Source organism: Halichoeres trimaculatus, unplaced genomic scaffold (genome assembly GCF_033239565.1).
Source record: "Halichoeres trimaculatus isolate MK-OKI-2021-1 unplaced genomic scaffold, fHalTri1.1 fHalTri1_scaffold_4, whole genome shotgun sequence".
Lineage (NCBI taxonomy): Eukaryota > Metazoa > Chordata > Actinopteri > Labriformes > Labridae > Halichoeres > Halichoeres trimaculatus.
Window position 1 is genome coordinate 28,928,998 of NW_027437182.1, and position 17,739 is coordinate 28,946,736.

The 17,739-nt window shown below is 40.4% G+C and overlaps 1 protein-coding gene across 1 annotated transcript in view; it reads right to left on the minus strand.

Moving 5' to 3' along the window:
• atp10a (ATPase phospholipid transporting 10A) overlaps window positions 1-17,739 on the minus strand; it is a 74,899-nt gene that overhangs the window by 25,198 nt on the left and 31,962 nt on the right. Inside the window, exon 10 of the mRNA XM_074667758.1 lies at window positions 11,820-12,378. Coding sequence (XP_074523859.1) covers window positions 11,820-12,378 — 559 coding nt within the window. The remainder of the gene's footprint in view (window positions 1-11,819; window positions 12,379-17,739) is intronic.

The window sequence follows — 17,739 nt, forward strand, 5'->3', positions numbered from 1 at the left end:
CGAGAGGAGCTGAATGTGATCATAAAATGTTTGTTTGGAAGAAAACTTGAGGAGGCAGCTACAAAACCTGACGGCACTGATTTTTAAAGGTTAGTGAAAGGTTAAAGGAAACAAACTAACACTGATTGAAACCATTTCTCCTCCCAGCACACTGACAGCTGAGTTTACAGCTTTGTGGAGATGTTTCTTAAGAGCAGATAGTGAATATTCCCAGTTTGGTTCCTGACTGAAACGTCTGCCTCTACACTACCTCACCACGACCCAGCAATAGCTACTGGTGCAGGATTAACTTGGTATGCATGTGGTTTGATTGGATTATGAGCACCATTACTGTCATGTGACTCTGAGTGTCTGACATTCAGCGCTGAACAGACGCTGAATTCTCTGAACAGCACAGTGTTTGCTCAGAGACAGGGCATAACAGAAGGAACCAAAACAGCAGCTTTAGACCGGAGTATGAAGCTGAGGTTGCCTCAAAAAATAGGAAACAAACAAAGCTTCCCTAAGTTTCACATGAAGGATTTTTATTTATACATAAATTTGTCATTTCGCAATATTTACAGTGCGGAGACACAATGACGTATGACGCTGCCTGCTGTGCACATAACAACAATGACCGAGATCAAAAGTAGCCCGGCAGCATCAACTTCGTCCTCACATGAAGATTTATTACCTAAAAGAGGAGCTACCTCAGTGATGTGGAGGTGGTTTGGCTGACCAAAGATCAGACATGCAGCAAAACGTATTAAATGCAAACTGTGCAGGAGAACTGTTACTGTGAAGGGTGGCAACACCACAAACATGTTCCTCCACCTGAAGCTGAAACACACGGCCAAATACAACCAGGCTCTGAAGACACGTGAGGAGGACATAAAAGCTACGTTAGTATCAGTGGAATTTTTGCCTCTACAACAGTCGTGTGGTCGAGCCAAACATCATCATCATCATCCTCCTCATCCCTAATTCACACATACAGCGTGAGCGCCATGCAGCGTGAGCGCCATGCAGCGCAGCGCCGCAGATTTTGGGCGCGTGTCAATTCATACTGGATGCGTCTCTGGAGCGTCGCACAGCACAGGGCAGCGCCAAAAGCAACTGGATACCTGAGATCACAAGATCACAGGAAAACCACATGTTCCTGCAGGAACCCCACCCATGATAGCGTACTTTCATGGAAATTAATTAGCATGTTAAACTCATCTGGCCCTCCCCACACTTCAGCTCTTTCAGTCCATGCCTTCTCCTTTCTGTTGTCGTCTTTATAGAAAAAATGTGTTGTGTTATATAAAGTTATGAAGTTTTTCATCAGCAAGATTAACTTTACCTCCTCCACAACGTCAGATTTCCTCTGGATCTGACCTGCTTACTGTGTTAACGTTTCAAGCTTGTGTTGTAGTAGTAAATGATTGGAAAAGTGGCTTCCATACTGTGTGTGCAATAAAAATGCTGTTATCCAGAAGCAGCAACCTCTAATGCTAAGTTGTTTTTTTCCCCCCATATCTTCAAAAATACCGTTATCCCAAAATTCCTTAAATATTGTGATATCATTTTGAGGCTATATAGCCCTCTCCTATTTCTGATGCCATAAGTGAACAGTAAGTTGTTTCCTGGAGTTAAGATGAAGAAAAGTGAGCCATCTCACATCTTTACCATCTCTGCTGAGGGTTCTGCGTGCATCACAATGACACAAAACAAAAAAGTAAAGTGATGACTGAGGTAATGTATCTATTTGTAGTTTGATATGTGACAACAATCAGACTTTGTAAACTCAGTTTGTAGTTTAGTGTCCAGAAGGTGAGCAGACTATCTTTTTAGTGTTCCTCACAGCCCGGTGTGTCTGTAACGTTAGTGAATCCTGGTTATGTCCTACCAGTGCTCATCTACCAACTCCAACCTCACCAATTAGAGCTAACGTAACCTCACTCTTCATTTTATTGATAGACTCTCAAGTTTGAATAGACCACTGCAGAATAACCGCTGACTGTGGGTTGGAATCAATATTAGCATAAACAGTTTAACCCGTGTTTTAGCTTTCTTTTGCTCTGACTTACTTTTTTGGTCTGACAGTTAGGCTCCTGTGTCCACCATCACTACAAAATAAATCCAAGAAATCGTTTTCAGCAGAGGAAAACACAGATCTTGCTCCTCACTGCTAAACTTTGTCAGCCGGTGTAGGGTTATCAAAGGGACTTTCGGTCGACATGCTGGATTCATGACGAGACCCAGCCACAATTACGGAGAAATTGGATTTTAAAATACTGATTTTTGATGCTGATAAACCCATTTCAGAGCTTGGATGATGAACAGGAAAAAAGAGAGACCATTTCAAGATCACTTAGAAGGTCTTCATTCAGAAGTTTTCGTGTCAGCACTTTGAAATACTGAGACGTTTGTGGTCATATCTGTCAGTCTCTACATAAAAACTCTGTCAATTCAGTTGATGGTAAATTTACAGATTAATAAATAAATCTCCTGCCTGTGACATTTAGTTTCATAAAAATTTGGATGAATAAAATTTTATTCTTTTTCAATGGTGTGATTTGGCAGTTAACGGGAAACCACAGCAGGACTGAAACTGAAGTTACGTCATGATTCACTCTCAAACTTTGAGTCCCGAGGGTCTGCAGTCACCTCCAGCCTACATGAGCTCTGTTATTACAGCAACACAGAACGACTCCCTCGTCCCCTGAATGGAGCCTTTATGGAGGTCTGTGTCGTGAGGAGGCCCAACTCGTACTGCACTCTGATTGGTTGGTTTTCACCAATGGTCAAACAAAGCTGTGTGTGTGAGGACACACCCTGACAGCCAATAAAACTACAGAACAGACACACATGGGGGAGAAGGCGTGGGTGTGTGTTAAAGAGGACTGTCTGGGTGGACTCTGTCCTCTTTACTGAGCCTCACTTCTCTTAGGATTTTCAGAAAGTAAAAACATCTTTTAACACAATAAGAGTCTAGCCAGTCACAGCATTTAATCAGAGTGTCACGAATCTTCATTTACAAAACCAACAAGGTACCGCAGAAATCGTATCTGGGGTGAGATTGACCATTTTTTATTAAAACCTATGATTTTTTTTCTAATACAGACTGTTTTATTTTTGTATGACACTGGAAGAAAGGAATAAAACAGCTCTGTGGTCACATTTTCAACCCAACGCTGCTACAAGATAGTTGTTCTGGTAAACTCACATAGAGATAATGCAAAAGGAGCGATCACTGCCAATGAAAACAAAGCTGTGAAACAAATAATGTTATTTATCAGCAAAGACATACGTTTCAATATTTTGCCCCTTAATTCTGTTAAAAAGTATCAGAAATCGAGAATACCATCATAATCTGTCAAAAGTCCACTGTTTCTGCTGCAATAGACAAGGCTGCATGGATCCAGGCCCAGCAAAAGGTCCAATTCAACGCATCACATTTATTAAGATCTGGGTCTGTATGCATGACCAGCCATCAGGGGGTAAAACGGACCATTTGTACAAACGAAAAAAAAAAATCGATTTGTGGTATACATGAGCCAAGTTAACGGGCAAAAAGAGTGTAAAATTTAACAGAGGTATACCCCACCATTACAGGCACTGACAGCAGGATAACAGCGCCTGTTCGGCTGTTTAAAGGCCGACATCGAGCAATGCATTACAAAGACGAAATATGCAAAGACAGTGGACAATCGCGATGTGTAGCCATACAGCAACTTCAGATTTAGGAGACACATTCTTCCAGTGAACATATGAGACAAGGGAGACAAAGCAGCGATGCTAACTGGTTTGTCTCCGTCAGTTTAATAAGTCTGATTCGCTATTTGCTTTTATACGTCTGGGTCCTTCCAAGATGTGTGTGGTGAAATGTTGGAGCTCATAAACTGATTTGGGGCATTGCTGCAGCACTTGTTTCTCAAAGCAGCTTTCATATTACTGGTTTTATTATTGAGGTTTTCTACTGTTCTACTATCTACTGTTTTCTACTTATTTGCAGTCGTGCATGCGGCTAACTGCAGCTAAACGTTAGGACTAATTTTCCCGTTTGTTTAATGACTGAACGTGCATACGGGCCCTGATCAATATTGCAGACCTGCAGAGGCTGTTTGATGTGATCCATCTTACCATAAGACAGCAAGGATAAGATATTTGAGATATTCATCTCTTTTTGTCTCAGTGTCCAGTTCCAGCTCCAACATTTTTAAACTGAAAAATTTGGTGCATTTTTGGGACTTTTGCTCCAACAACAAAAAAGGTGTCTAAAAAGAGAGAAAAAAAACAAAGACCAATTGTGCCCAGAAGCTTGACTGTCATAACAGGTTTCAAAATTGTTTCTTTTTTTTTTTTTTTTTTTCGAAAGACATTAAAAACCATGGTGTTGCTAACCCTAAGATAACAGACTGTCCTGTGTTCATAGAGAGGTACAGTGGGATGCTGTAAAGCGGATATTACTGCTGTAATGTGTCTGGCCTGAGCTTATGTGTTCTGTGATAATGTCCCACATCAGTGTAAATTAGGTTATTTTTTTTAATTCTATCGTCAACTTCAAGAGGTTGGGCAGACTCAGAATGCTCAGTTATGCCGACGTATTAGCGTTCAACAGCAAATTGTGCTCATTGACAGCTAGTGTGAATGATCAGAGGAGATGATTGGATAAAATGTGATCACCATTTATAAAAAAAAATACCAAAAAGAAGTCAACTGGAGCAGCTGGACTTTGTCAAGAAAGCAAATTAACATTCAAATTTCCAGACTTCCTTAAATGCATCAAGAATTATTGATCATTGGGATGAAGTCTGCCTTAAGATCACAGAACTCACAAGCCAAGATTACAGCCTCAAAAGTTTCTTTTTCAGGATGACATTGATGAAATAAACTAGAGTGAAACATCTGTGTGGCGCATTTTTACAGTGAAACTGAGATTCAACAGAAATATTTGCAAACATATCTGAATGTGAACAGGCACCCTCTCTTTCGAGTTTCTGTTTGGACTTTAAATAACACAGATGGATGGAAAAACAGGCCTTGACTCTGGGTTGTTTATCTCAAACAGCTGGCTTCACCTGTGAGCCTTCAAGCAGAAAAAGAAGAAGAAGAAGAAGAAGAAGAAGAAGGAGAAGAAGAAGGAGAAGAAGAAGAAGAAGAAGAAGAAAAAGCATGAATCTTCATCAGAATACAGCCATAACGCTACATTAAACTAGCTTTCTCTTCTACTAGAAAACCAAGACAATAAATCATAACTCAGTTCCCCATTCCTCCAGAGAAAAGCAGCTCATAGCAGAAAACACACCAAACAGAGGAGGAGTGTTTCCCTCTGCTGAGGTGTAGCAGTTAATAAGTCTCGGTTCAGCGTAGGAGGATCATCGAGAAGGAAATCATTTTTATGAGGAGCTGAGCCGCCTTGTAGAAATGAATTGCCCGCAACTAATGAACAACAGGGAGCAGCTAACCACATATGTGGAATAATAAATTACCCACACAACAAGACGGCAAGCTTTCATTTGAAGAGTGTCAGAACACGGTGTTATCAGGTAGAGGTTGGAAATGTGGAGTAGATAAGATCACTAAGGAGCTCTAAGCTTCAATGCAACTTCCTGATATTAAATTCAGATCTGATAAATCAAGGTTAGTTAATGGACGAAATAAAAATGAAGACAATTAAATAATCTGTGTTTCTTCTCCAAATAAAACAAGGAGTGATTCTTTTTAATGCAGGTCAGGAGCTTGTAATCGCTCAAACTCACAAAAGATCAGAGTTTATCTCCACATACACAGCCCATACCTTTTTATAATTGCAGTGCAGCACCAAAATAAAGCTTCTGTCTCCTTCTCCATTAGTCCTAGATTTTGGTAAAGGAAATATTTCACAAAAAGGGTCAACAAACCACCCAACCACCATGGGTTTTGAGTAACATCACCTCTTCTGTCTTAAGAAAAACCCCTCTGAGGGTGATATCGATGCTAACTATACTGACATTAAAGAAAAATTTTTCCAGAAATCCTTTTTTTTTAAATCCTATTTTCTGGTTTTCGGATACCAAGCTGGTGTTGTTTGGGAGCCAACTTTATGAGCTGAGTCATTTGCAACTGATACAGCTCCAGACCCCTTATCTCTGGAGCCACAGAGTTGCAACCCTGCCGTGAAGTCAGGTAACGATGTTACAACATTAAGAATAACAACATTAACGAAAATTAGTGGACGTTAATGGTTTTCATAGTTGTCTTTAAAATGTTAACAAGTAGCATTTAAAAGACATAATCCCAACTCTGACTGTTTCCCACCTGTCGTACTTTGGATGAGGTAAGAAATGGTCCAAAACTTTTTAACCTGTGACAACCAAAAAGATGGGGTGCCAGGGACCAGAGACCCACTGATGTGGCAAAACACTAACAGACCAATTCAAAAAACAAAAACAAGCAAAAAAGGCCCTCTGACATTTAATTTAGCTGATCAGTAGAAAATCAGACTAACTATGTGTACATAATATTGTGTTTCCTAAATGGAAAACTGATCAAACATTTTATGTTCATGTGGTTTTATATAAAATTTAAACCATGTATTTGTCTTTATTTTTATTTCTACAAAAATGGATGAAATACGCAAATGTTAATCGTATTTAATTTTGGGAGCCACCTTGGGGGTTGGCTAGAGCTGAAAGAAATCATCAACTACTTGAGAAAAACCTGATTAAAAAATGTATCAGAATTTGAGGCATAGAGCAACTATTGTACATATTCCCTATGTAGCCTTACATATTTTATAAACTTCATTTATCAGCAGTAAAATACCAAAACTCCCCACAAATCAAATTTACAGTGATTAAGTTATTAATTTAACTGCTAAGGAAAGAAAAGAGATTGCTGTAACCTCGCCTGTGTCTGTCCATACAGAACATCAGTTTTTCCACATCAATTTAGCATCTTGTTATTGTTATCAATTAAACATTTTAGCATCAGGTTCATAAGGTTGGGTGAGCTCAGAAAACTCGGCACTGGTGCAATAGGAAGCAAATTGTGCTTGTTGACAGTGAACGTTAATGATCAGATTTGATGCAAACCATGGATCAACTAAGGCCCCATTTACATGATGTTTCACCCGAAAACGACGCAGTGAAAACACAGTGAAAAAATCTGCGTTTACACGGAAATGCTGATGGACTGAAAACGCTGTAGTAATCATGCCAGGCCTGTAGTCGGCGCAATAACTGTCTTGTCCAGAAGCCTCTTTAGGGAGATCTCCACCGAAGTAGAGTTGGGTCGATCATCTGGTGTATTGGGGAATACTAAGTTAAAAAGTGGAGCAACAGATGCACATTTTGTATTAGGACAGTCAGCAGATACAGCAGATTGAGCAGCACAAGCACAACAAGGTAGTTCACGACGATTCTAACAACTGTACTGTTGTCCTGTTGTATGCACTCACACGAGCGGAACATGATGTCATTGTATCCACTGAAAACGCCAGCTTACTGTTTACATGGCAATGGTGTCGGCAGCTTTTCAAAAAAATTCCACTCTGGAGGCTGTTTTCAAAAGTTTGCGTCGGCTGAAACGCCGTTTCGGTGTAAAAGCGAGGCTGAAACGCAACAAAACTTTTGTGTCTCATCCTAAAACCGTTGTCGTGTAAACAGCCCCTAAAAATTGCCCAGATCGGAGGTCAGAGATCAGGATTTGACATCCCTAGCATTAACATGTTCAGTGAAAGGAAACATTGTTGAGCACGCAACTTTCCTTAGATTACTCAATAAACCTCTACAGTAATCCATAGGTTACTTGACTGCGAAAATAACCCGTTGCCATATCTCTAGACCAGACACACACTTTAGAAACAACTGAGTTAGACCATCTTGTTTTTTAGGGGTGGGAGAAAAAATCGTTATATGATATATCAGGAGTTTTTGTTTGATGGTATCAAAATCGTATGGTGGCCATGAAGGGCAATGGGAATAAATATATTTCAAAAGCACAAACTAACTTTAGAAGCACTAATACATTTCACAAATCACAAATATATTTAAAAAAAAACATAAATACATTTTACAGAATGCAAACAAAAATCGTGGATCACAAATTAAATGTAACTGATCACAAAATAAAGGCTCTTAAAGCGTGACTTAAAGGTTCGAAGTGATGTGTGTTTATAATTTGTGATCTGGGATTTTTATTTGCATTCTGTGAAATATATTTGTGTTTTTTTCTAAATATATTTGTGGTTTGTGAAATGTATCAGTGCTTCTGAAACTTATTTTGCGCTTTTGAAATATTTATTCCCATTGCCCTTCAAGGCCACCATCAAATCAGGATCCTTTGTCAAAAAAACAATGTTGTTTTTCAAATTTAAATTCTTCATTTCAGTCTTTGTTTATAAACTGGATTAGAAAAAGTTTCCACTTTCTCCAGCAGAAGGTGAAATGTTTCTCTCTGACTCACGTGATGAGCATTTTATGGGATATTATGGCTCCTGATACAGTCTGTAGACATTATCATCATCATTTAACGTTTCACATGGTCTGGTGTTAAAAAAGCAAACCAAAAATCACAGAAATTGTTAATATAAAAGAATCGCAATTTAAATAAAATCGTCACCCCAAAAGTCATAAAAGAATCAAATTGTGAGAATAGCATGTCATCTCAGCCCTATTATTTTATAGGAAAGGTCAGTATTATGCATATTTTTTCTGATTTTTATGGTTAAATCATAAGAGGTCCAAATTAAAACCACATTTCACACTAAATGAAAACATCACAAAAAGCTGGGGTCAGTCCGCCTCAGTCTGGTTGTTTTAGAGATTTCTACAGAAGCATGTCACGCTGACATAAATCAAAACAGAGCAGCAGAGTCCATTAGAGTGAACAAAACAGATTAGGTGTGAATGCACTTTTAAACACCACATGCCCTGCTCATGACTCAGCCTCAAACCAAAGTTTCCTCACAGAGCCCACAGGAGCTGTTTTAAGAGGCTGCATACTCCTCCCCGTGGAAAACCCTGAACGCTTTCCAGAGTGCTGCTAAAATTATGAGTGGATTTACAGAAGATGCATTTCCAGCAGACTGAACAACTGTTTAAAGGTTTATCAGTGATACAGGAGGAGTTAGTGGTTCCAGCTGAGCAGACGCTGCTTCTCTGTTTTATACCATGACAACATTTATTTGAGTAACAAAAATAAAAACTTTATGAGCAGCACAACAAACTGCGTGTGAGGTAAAGGCTCCATCCACCGGGTCCCTGCTGAGCTCTCCTGGACAGACGTCTGGTGACTGTGTACAAAGCATTAGTGAAAAGTGCCTGAGTGGCTCTTTGTGTGCCTGGAATACTAACAACCTGCCTGCTACACCTTCACCATTAACAGGTTAGAGAGGTGAGGGCACAAGCTTTAAGATCAGAGAGGAAAAATACACAACCAACTAACACCAAAGAAGGGACTCCATCTGAAAAAAAGTTTCTTACGTAACATGTCACCTTGTAGGTTCACATCAGTGGAAAGTATGAAGGTTTGAGAGGAGGAGGTGAAACTCTGGACTCTATAAGAAACTCCTCCTCCTCTTCCCCCTTCTCCTGGCATGTTTGTCCATGGACGGTACACAGAATAAATCAGCCACAGCTCAAACAATCAATCACACTGCATTGACCACAGCCAAATGAAAATATTGTCAATTTACTGACACGTCCCGTGAGCTCGTGTGCCGTGTGAAGATTACATCCAATGATTTGTAGCCGGTCGCACATTTGTGACCACGATTCATCAACTCTGGGGGAAAAGTCTGCAGACGTGATACAGCATCCGCAAACATCACACACTAAACCACTTTAAAATACAAAACTGACAGCAGGGTCACCATTCATCAGCACGGACACTGAAATAACCTCCACACTGCTACATGTTTCTAACAGGTCGCAGCAATCTCACAGGGAGCTGAGCTGCGTGAGGGAAAATAGGAATACCAATACCAATATCCAGGTACCAGGCATCGGTGCTGTAACTATTCAATTGTGAAAGGAACCCATCCCTATGTGCATTCAAACTAGACATGACCAGATTTTCAAACCCTCGCGTATTCATTTCTCGTAGAATTCCTTGAATCTGTCTATAACAGGGATGGGCTTTTCAAGCAAAAGTACTATTGGATATTTGCTGGTAACTATTCAAAAATTATTCAAAGACTCCCCCCTCCAAGCTGCCGCCGCCCACTCGAAGTGGGCGGCGGCAGCTTGGAGAAACCTCACCCCTGTTGCATCCTGGCTTGGCTCTGTTTATTATATCCATGTGTTACTGTAGGCAAGTCAAACACAATCTGGTCTAGACACAGTGCTTCTTGTTTTGAAATTCACTGGGGACTTTTAGGTGGTTTCTTTGCTCGATCATCTTTTTTGTTAAATTGATGCGTAACAGCTCTGGTATCTGCAAAAAATGCTGTAGACAGGAAAAAGCCATCACTGTAAGAACTATTCAATTTTCTCGATGTTAATAACTATTCACAAAAAATTGAAAATCATTGCCCATCCCTCATCTGTAAGCTGATGAAAATGCTGTTCCAAAAATAGCACAAGATTTTCACAAGATCTCCACGAGACTTGCTGAATGATGTGGTCATGAGATAAAAATCTTCTAACTGGGTCATGAGAGGCCTCAAACACCAAGGTCTACCCATTGCTCTGCCCCTGATGGGCCTGTAAAACATTGTCTTTCAGATTGTTTCAGACCAAGGACCACTTGTCCCCCCAAAGACCCACGGACCACCAAGCTAAAGCCTCGGAACAACAGTCCAGATAGCAGACTGATGTATTATTGAGTTTAGCAGGTTTCATAACTTCATTAGCTAATGATTTATGGCACAAACACAGTTCCACAGAAGCTTGATCCTTGATCCAAAAAAAAAAATAGATTGTATGTACTCACTTATTTTCATTTCACTTTGGAAGTGGACTTTTCATGTCCAGGTCCAGTTTCACATCTTGATTGACAGTTCTTACTTGACACAGGTAAACTAACACTGGTACTTCTACTACTGGCACCAACATTAGCGTCCACAGTGTCAACAATGCTCATTGCAGCTAAATCATCTCACCATTGCGCACCTTCTCCTAAAGTTTCCTCCTCATCTTTCTATTTCCTTTTTACTGTCCCAATCTAAATACTGAATGATTTTACCGGTGGACTTGTAAATGAAATAATGTTGGCTTGATGGTTTTGCCTAAAGGAAGGTTCAAGGAAAGTGAGTCCCAGCGATCTATCTATCTATCTATCTATCTATCTATCTATCTATCTATCTATCTATCTATCTATCTATCTATCTATCTATCTATCTATCTATCTATCTATCTATCTTTCTTTCTTTCTATCTTTCTTTCTTTCTTTCTTTCTTTCTTTCTTTCTTTCTTTTCCTTGTGAAACATTCCTTAAAAGATAAAATCTATTTGTGATCTTGGCGGACCGCTAATCTAATGGGAGCTGGTGAATTTGAGAAACGCTGCTCTAAAAGACTGGCCAATCAGAGGGAAGAGGGATTGTGGACAGGGGGCCTTAAAGAGACAACAGCTCAAACGAAGCGTTTCAAACAGAGGCTGAAATAAGGGTTTTCTAAAACATCAGTGTGAGAACAGATTTTTTGAGCTGTAAATTAAATAAAGCTACGGGAACAGCAGAGGGACAGTGTAGAGAATAAAAAAGGAAACAGGAGTGGAGTTTAAGGAAACAGGGTCCAACCATAGACTGTTATATTTGTTTTGAAGCCAAAAGCATCATTAAATTGAATTTCCATACTGACATTGGTTTCTTTTTGTTTTACTGTTTTCAAACATGCAAAGGTTTGTGCTGACTGTTGGAGAGTTTCTTACCTGTGTCTGGGGGTTTGATGAGGTCCATGATGACAGAGTCGGCTCCTTTGGTGTACACGGTGATCTGATCCGTCAGAGGGTGCCTGACCACCACTGACATGCGTTTCCTGGTGGAGTCAAATCCCAGCGTGTGCAGCAGCTCAAAGCTCAACTTCCCCAGGTGAGGCAGCTCCACGGTCACCTGGTCTGGGAGGCGCCCCACCAGGGAGCACTTGTAGGCCCTCGCAGCGTAGACCAGAGCCGCCTCATCAGGAGACTCCGCCTCATACCGCAGCTCCCCTTCCTCCACGTTCCAGGCCTTCCCGTCGTAGCAGGGCGGGACGGGGCTGAAGGCGTGCTGCAGGCCGCCGTGGTGCTTCTCCTCATCCAGTTTGGTGAGCGTGCTCTCTGCAGACGGGGAGGACAGCATGCTGGAGCAGTTCTTGTTGGAGGAGCGGTTGGTGATGAGGCTGGAGGAGCTGCTGCTGTTGGAGCCGGATGTCAGGCGGCTTGGGGTGAAACGTTTGATAAAATCCTCAATTGTTTTGACGGGGGACTTCAGCTCAAACCTCATCCGGACCTGAGGGACGAGAGAGGGAGTCAGTCCCACCTGCAGCAGCCGGTCACAGAGGATTAATGATCATTGAGTCTGAGAATCTCTCTGATCTTTATGCAAAGACAGACGGTAACACTTTTTAACAAAGTTAGAAACACAGGTGTCTCTGTCCTGGGTCACACAGAGGAAATTCAGTTTGTCAAAGCATCAAATGCAATGACTTTAGTATAGGACTTTACTAAAAAAAAAAATCAAAAGATACAAAATAAACAGAAAAAAGAGGTTAAACTATCAGTTAGGGCTGCAATGATGAAATAACAAAATCAATAAAAATCGATTGGTAAAAGTGTTGGCAATGTTTTTCCATAATCAATGCACTGTGCTGCGTCTTTAATGTATCAGTTTCTCTTCATTTAATTTGTCCTCCTCCTTTTTGTTGGCTTATTTTGCGGTTGGCAACTACCTGTAGTACTGCCACCTACTGGACTGGAGTGTAGATTACCTGGGCTGTGGAGCTGTGTGCGTCACATGTAAACAGATCAGCAGGTGAGGGAAACAAGTAAACACGTGAACATTGGCAGAGCCAGAGAAGCCGTTTGTCCCACAAAATTTCCGGAGTTTGGGAGTATTTCAGGCTGAGTAACAACACACAGTGTGTTAACTGACAAAAATGACCTTGCATGGCACGGCTGTACAACTCCAATGATCCAGCTCTTAAACACAAACATGTTGGTCTCATCGATGACGAGCCGGGAGCTCAACAGCGAGGAGAGGAGCTACAAAATCCCACATACACTCCTTTATATGTTGTGAAATACATGGTATGTCTTTTAGGACTCGTTTAGTCTTTTTATTAAATCGTAATCCCGTTTGAAAACCACGAGAAGTTTATTAAATTAATGTTAGCATTAGCGTTAGCTGCTACAGATAGAGGAAGGGCAGAGGGGGTGAACTGTTTGACCTGTAGGGGAAAAGATTGAGGACACATTTTTATTTATTTGCCTTTTTGGCCCACTAAGTTCTTAATCTGAGGACATAATGTATTTTCTGTTATTTTAACCAAACTGTTGATTCTTAAAGTGACATTACATTCATGCAATTTGTTATACTTTATAAATGTAGCATCTGGTCAGCTGAAACTATGTTCATCTATGTTGTTTCTTTGTATATATCTTTTAGCAAAGAATAGTCATCAACTACAATAGCAAAGCATGTTTGGTTTTGAGAATTTTACTATTATGCATTGTCATGCAAAATATGCATGCTAACTGGTGTTCTCCTCCTCTTCCTGTCAGGACAGGACTCAGTTTTTTTTCTGTCTTTTAAAGTCAATAGAGAAGTATTTTCCAGCTTTTGATAAAGGGCTACTTGAGTGTAAAAGGGGTATAGTCAGCATTAGTTAGTGGTTTCTTTGTTTTTTTTAACATTGGTGCAATTTTATTTTTAGAAACTGATTCATACCATGACTCTGATATTCAGCCTCAGTCTCTCAATGGTTTTGTCTTTTTGAACTTTTCCAAACTATAAAATAAATAAATATTGATTGATTGATTGATTATTGTAAACCCTTAGCCTTCCAAGTGTTTGTGAGAGCACATTAACTGATTCTTTTACCAACTTTTTTCCTGAACTCTGAAACTCAGAGACACCATAGGGCTATCAGACTCCAAATTCTGACATTTGAGCCGTTTCCAAGGGACACTGAAGTTTTCTCTGCTATGAAACCAAAACAAACTGTTCTTTATAAACAAACTGACTTCATCTTTATGTAAATGACTAAAGAGTCTTTTTCCCGTTTGACGCCTCGTTACTGAGTGATCACATTAAAGTCAGCTTGTAAACCAAAATTCATAGAAAGAAACTCAGCCATAAATTCCTGACTCAGGGTAAAGGCATGAGACAAATCTCAGAGACCATGTCCTTTCTTGACTCCAGCTTCACTCGCGTGTCTCAGCTCACAGTCTGTCGGCAAACAGTGACCTTAAGGAGCGGAAGTCTTTGCCCGGATATCTGTTATTGGTTATTCGGACATCCAGCAGCTACACCACAAGCTGGGGAATATTGTCTGAGGCCCCTTGAGGCGGAGTGGGAGTCAGACGACAGCAGATTCTTTCAGAGATTGAATATTTGATGAAAAACTGCATCATTGACAACAGATGTCTGTCTTGGCTTCATCTCTGAACGGCACGGTAAGAGGACGTGGGCAACACGGAGGAGAAAAGAAGGTGCAGGAGTGTGATGTAAACAGAATAAAACATGCTCTGCTTTCATTTTTTGGTTCAGAGATTCATTAATTGTTGAAAATCTACTTTTCTTCGCCACAGTTCACAGGCTCTTTTCACTTACAAATCTTTGCCACAAGCTCATCCTGTACTCTGCTTCCATTTTATCTAGAGATCACAGTTTGGGCCTAAATGTCACCTTTTATTAGCTGTGTTATTTATTCAGCTCTAACTTGTTGCCTCTGTCTGCTGCCTTTAACCACAGGCACACAGATTTCAAGCTGGATAAGCTGATTTCTTTGGTAATGCTTTAACAGTGAAGAAGAGTTTGGCAGGGAAATCCAAGCAGCACTTTGATGTTAAAAAATGAAGCTGATGAAAAAATGCAAAGGTCGGCAGTTCCTCAAGAATCCACCTGAGACTAGCCAAAATTCCAGAGAGACTCTTTTTGGAAAACTAATACATTGCAAAAACTGAAATCCAAGCAAGTGTTTCAGTTTTATCTTTTGTTAAAAGAAAAAAAGAGTCTTACTAGATTTAATGTGAGCCACAACTACCTGAAAAGCTCAAAAAAACTGCTCCGCCAGACAGGTTTCTATTGAAGTCAATGAGTCAACTCACACTGGATCCACTCTGTTGCAGTCCACCTGCGTCCCCGCTCCGGCAGGTTGCAGCGGATACACAGGCCTCCTAATTTTGCCAGAGGTGTGATGTGCCAGTTGACAAACTGGGTTGAGTGAGACAGGAAGTTGTGCATGGAAACAACCTAAAAACGCTCACTGACTTTCAAAATAAGACAAACTGTATCAAACCGGATTGTATTTAGCTTGACTGTAACAATGAACAGACATAATGAGCAGGGCCAAACCAGGAGTCAACTAGCTGAAGGTTTTACAGCCCAACATGTATGAAGAGGACTCAATGAAGTGGAAATGGAGGAAACTCCTTGGTCTCACCACTCCAGCTTCCTGGCAGTCCTGACCGACTGAATGTGATGTGAGTTGCAGGATAAGAGAGCATGCAGACTAAAGACACATCTGGTGTATTCTTGGTGTTATTTTAAGACATTAAAAAAAACAACATCTGATCTGGATGTAAAGAGTAAAAAACATCTGCAAATGCAGTAAGAAAATTGTACTTGTCAATTCTCTTGAAATATTAAATAATTTTTTGAAACATCAGACTCTTCTACCCTGAGCTCTACAGGAACCTCCAGCGGTTTAACTGTGGAGGCGTTGGCTTCAGAGCGTAACAGGGTTGCAACTGTATCATCAACAGCAACAGCGTGCTAGCTACAGTCTGCTATTCCACCGTAAAAAAAAACAGTGAACAAAACAGATCTTTCCAAACGCATCACCAGAAAGGGAGAAAACATCCCAAAGAAGATACCAGAGAAAAACATGAAACTTTTAGCAAGACCAGACAAAAACAATGAAGCAGAGTAAAAAAGAAAAAAAAACAGCATGAGCAGCTGTAACAAGCTGCACACAACACACTAACACATGAGTATGAACCATAGACTGTATATAAAGTGGACAGTGTGGCTCCTCCATTTATCATTGTACGGTTTTGAAGCCAAAATTCCCCCATCACGGGTGCAGCCATTGTAGCAGTTGTGCAGCCAGAGTCTGTGCAGTAGAGACCGTGAGGGATTCTGGGAGAATCTGAGTGGAGCCAGGTGACAAAAATAATTATATATTTTTTTTCTTTCGAGAGTCTAATCACTTCTTGACTCTACCTCTCCATATTTTACAATCCCTGAAAAAAATACACGAGAACGGCAGCTGTCAATTATCATTAAATGTGACGTAAAACCTCGTTTTTTTAACCTCGTATAACTAATGAAAACAAAACTTGTCAGAATAAAGAGGAGTTGAATACAAGACAGCCAAATAATTTCTTCAAATCACCACAACAATTGGACGTGAGAAACATTTCTACGAGGTGTATTCAATTTTTAAAGTTTGACCACAGCTCATCTGGAATGACTGGAGAGATGGATTATTTTTTTACCTATACTGCAGCCAGCCACCAGGGGGAGCACTTTTTTCTGGCGACTTTGAGCCAAGTAAGATGACGTCCTTTTTTTTTTTTTTTACAGCCTATGAACCACTCACAGGGACTTTCCTGTTTTCATTTTGAGGTTTTTTGAGACCAAGTTATAACACATCAGACCTTAACAGTCGATCCTGTCTGTCATCTGGACACTCAGATATTCCAGGATTTAGATGAGGGGAATTCCTGAAGCAAAGACTCTCTTCAGATCATCATAGTTTATTCAGCGCTAAATGAAATGAGGCTGAGAAACCAGAACTCATCAGAGCTCCTCCTGGTGAGAACTGTTTCCTCTTTGCTGACTTTTTTTCAGAGAAAACCTGGAGTTTGTTAGTGCTTTGTTTTTTTTGTGCAGCTGCTGTTTGTTTCCACAGAATGAAGGATCTTTTAAAGTAAACAGCATTGATTGAATCAGGGTTTACTTGGTAATGAGTCATTTGATACAAAACGTACAAACAGCTTGGTGCTGATCAATGAGTGTTGATTTAATAACCTTTCATCTGTGCTGTTTTAATTTTCTTAGCTTGAATTTCAGCACACATTTGACATCCACTTGACAGAGATCAGTAAAAACTGTGCTGCACTTTTTTGGTGGAAAATGTGGAAAGCGTGTTTAGCTCTTCTGTTGTGTTGCCCTTCAGTATTTCAGCACTGATGAAAATGTACCTCCTGGCTGTTCTCCTTGAGCCAATCCTTTTTCCTGAGATGTTGCAGCACAATAGCAGTGAGAGTGACTCACTGAAGTTCTCACATTTAGTTATAAATCATTCAGGTGTTGTTCAGAGTGAGCCATCAGGGCTTTATAATAAATGTTCACAGTTACAATGGCACAAAGGCAGAAAAGCACAGGCAATAAAAAAGAGGAAAACCAGACTGAAACACGCTCAGAGTGAAGCTGAAGCTGAGCAGGTTTGTTCTCCTGACGGGCAGCAGAGCGAGCTGCTGCACACACAGAGGATGTCACCTCTGAACAGGACGACCACACCCCGACACCCACAAAAACACAACAAAACACGGATACACAACTGCAACTGGAGGGAGGTCATATTAAAAGATCTTGAACTTTCTTCAACTTGAGAATATGAGTGCAAGTCTCTTTTTTTAGAAG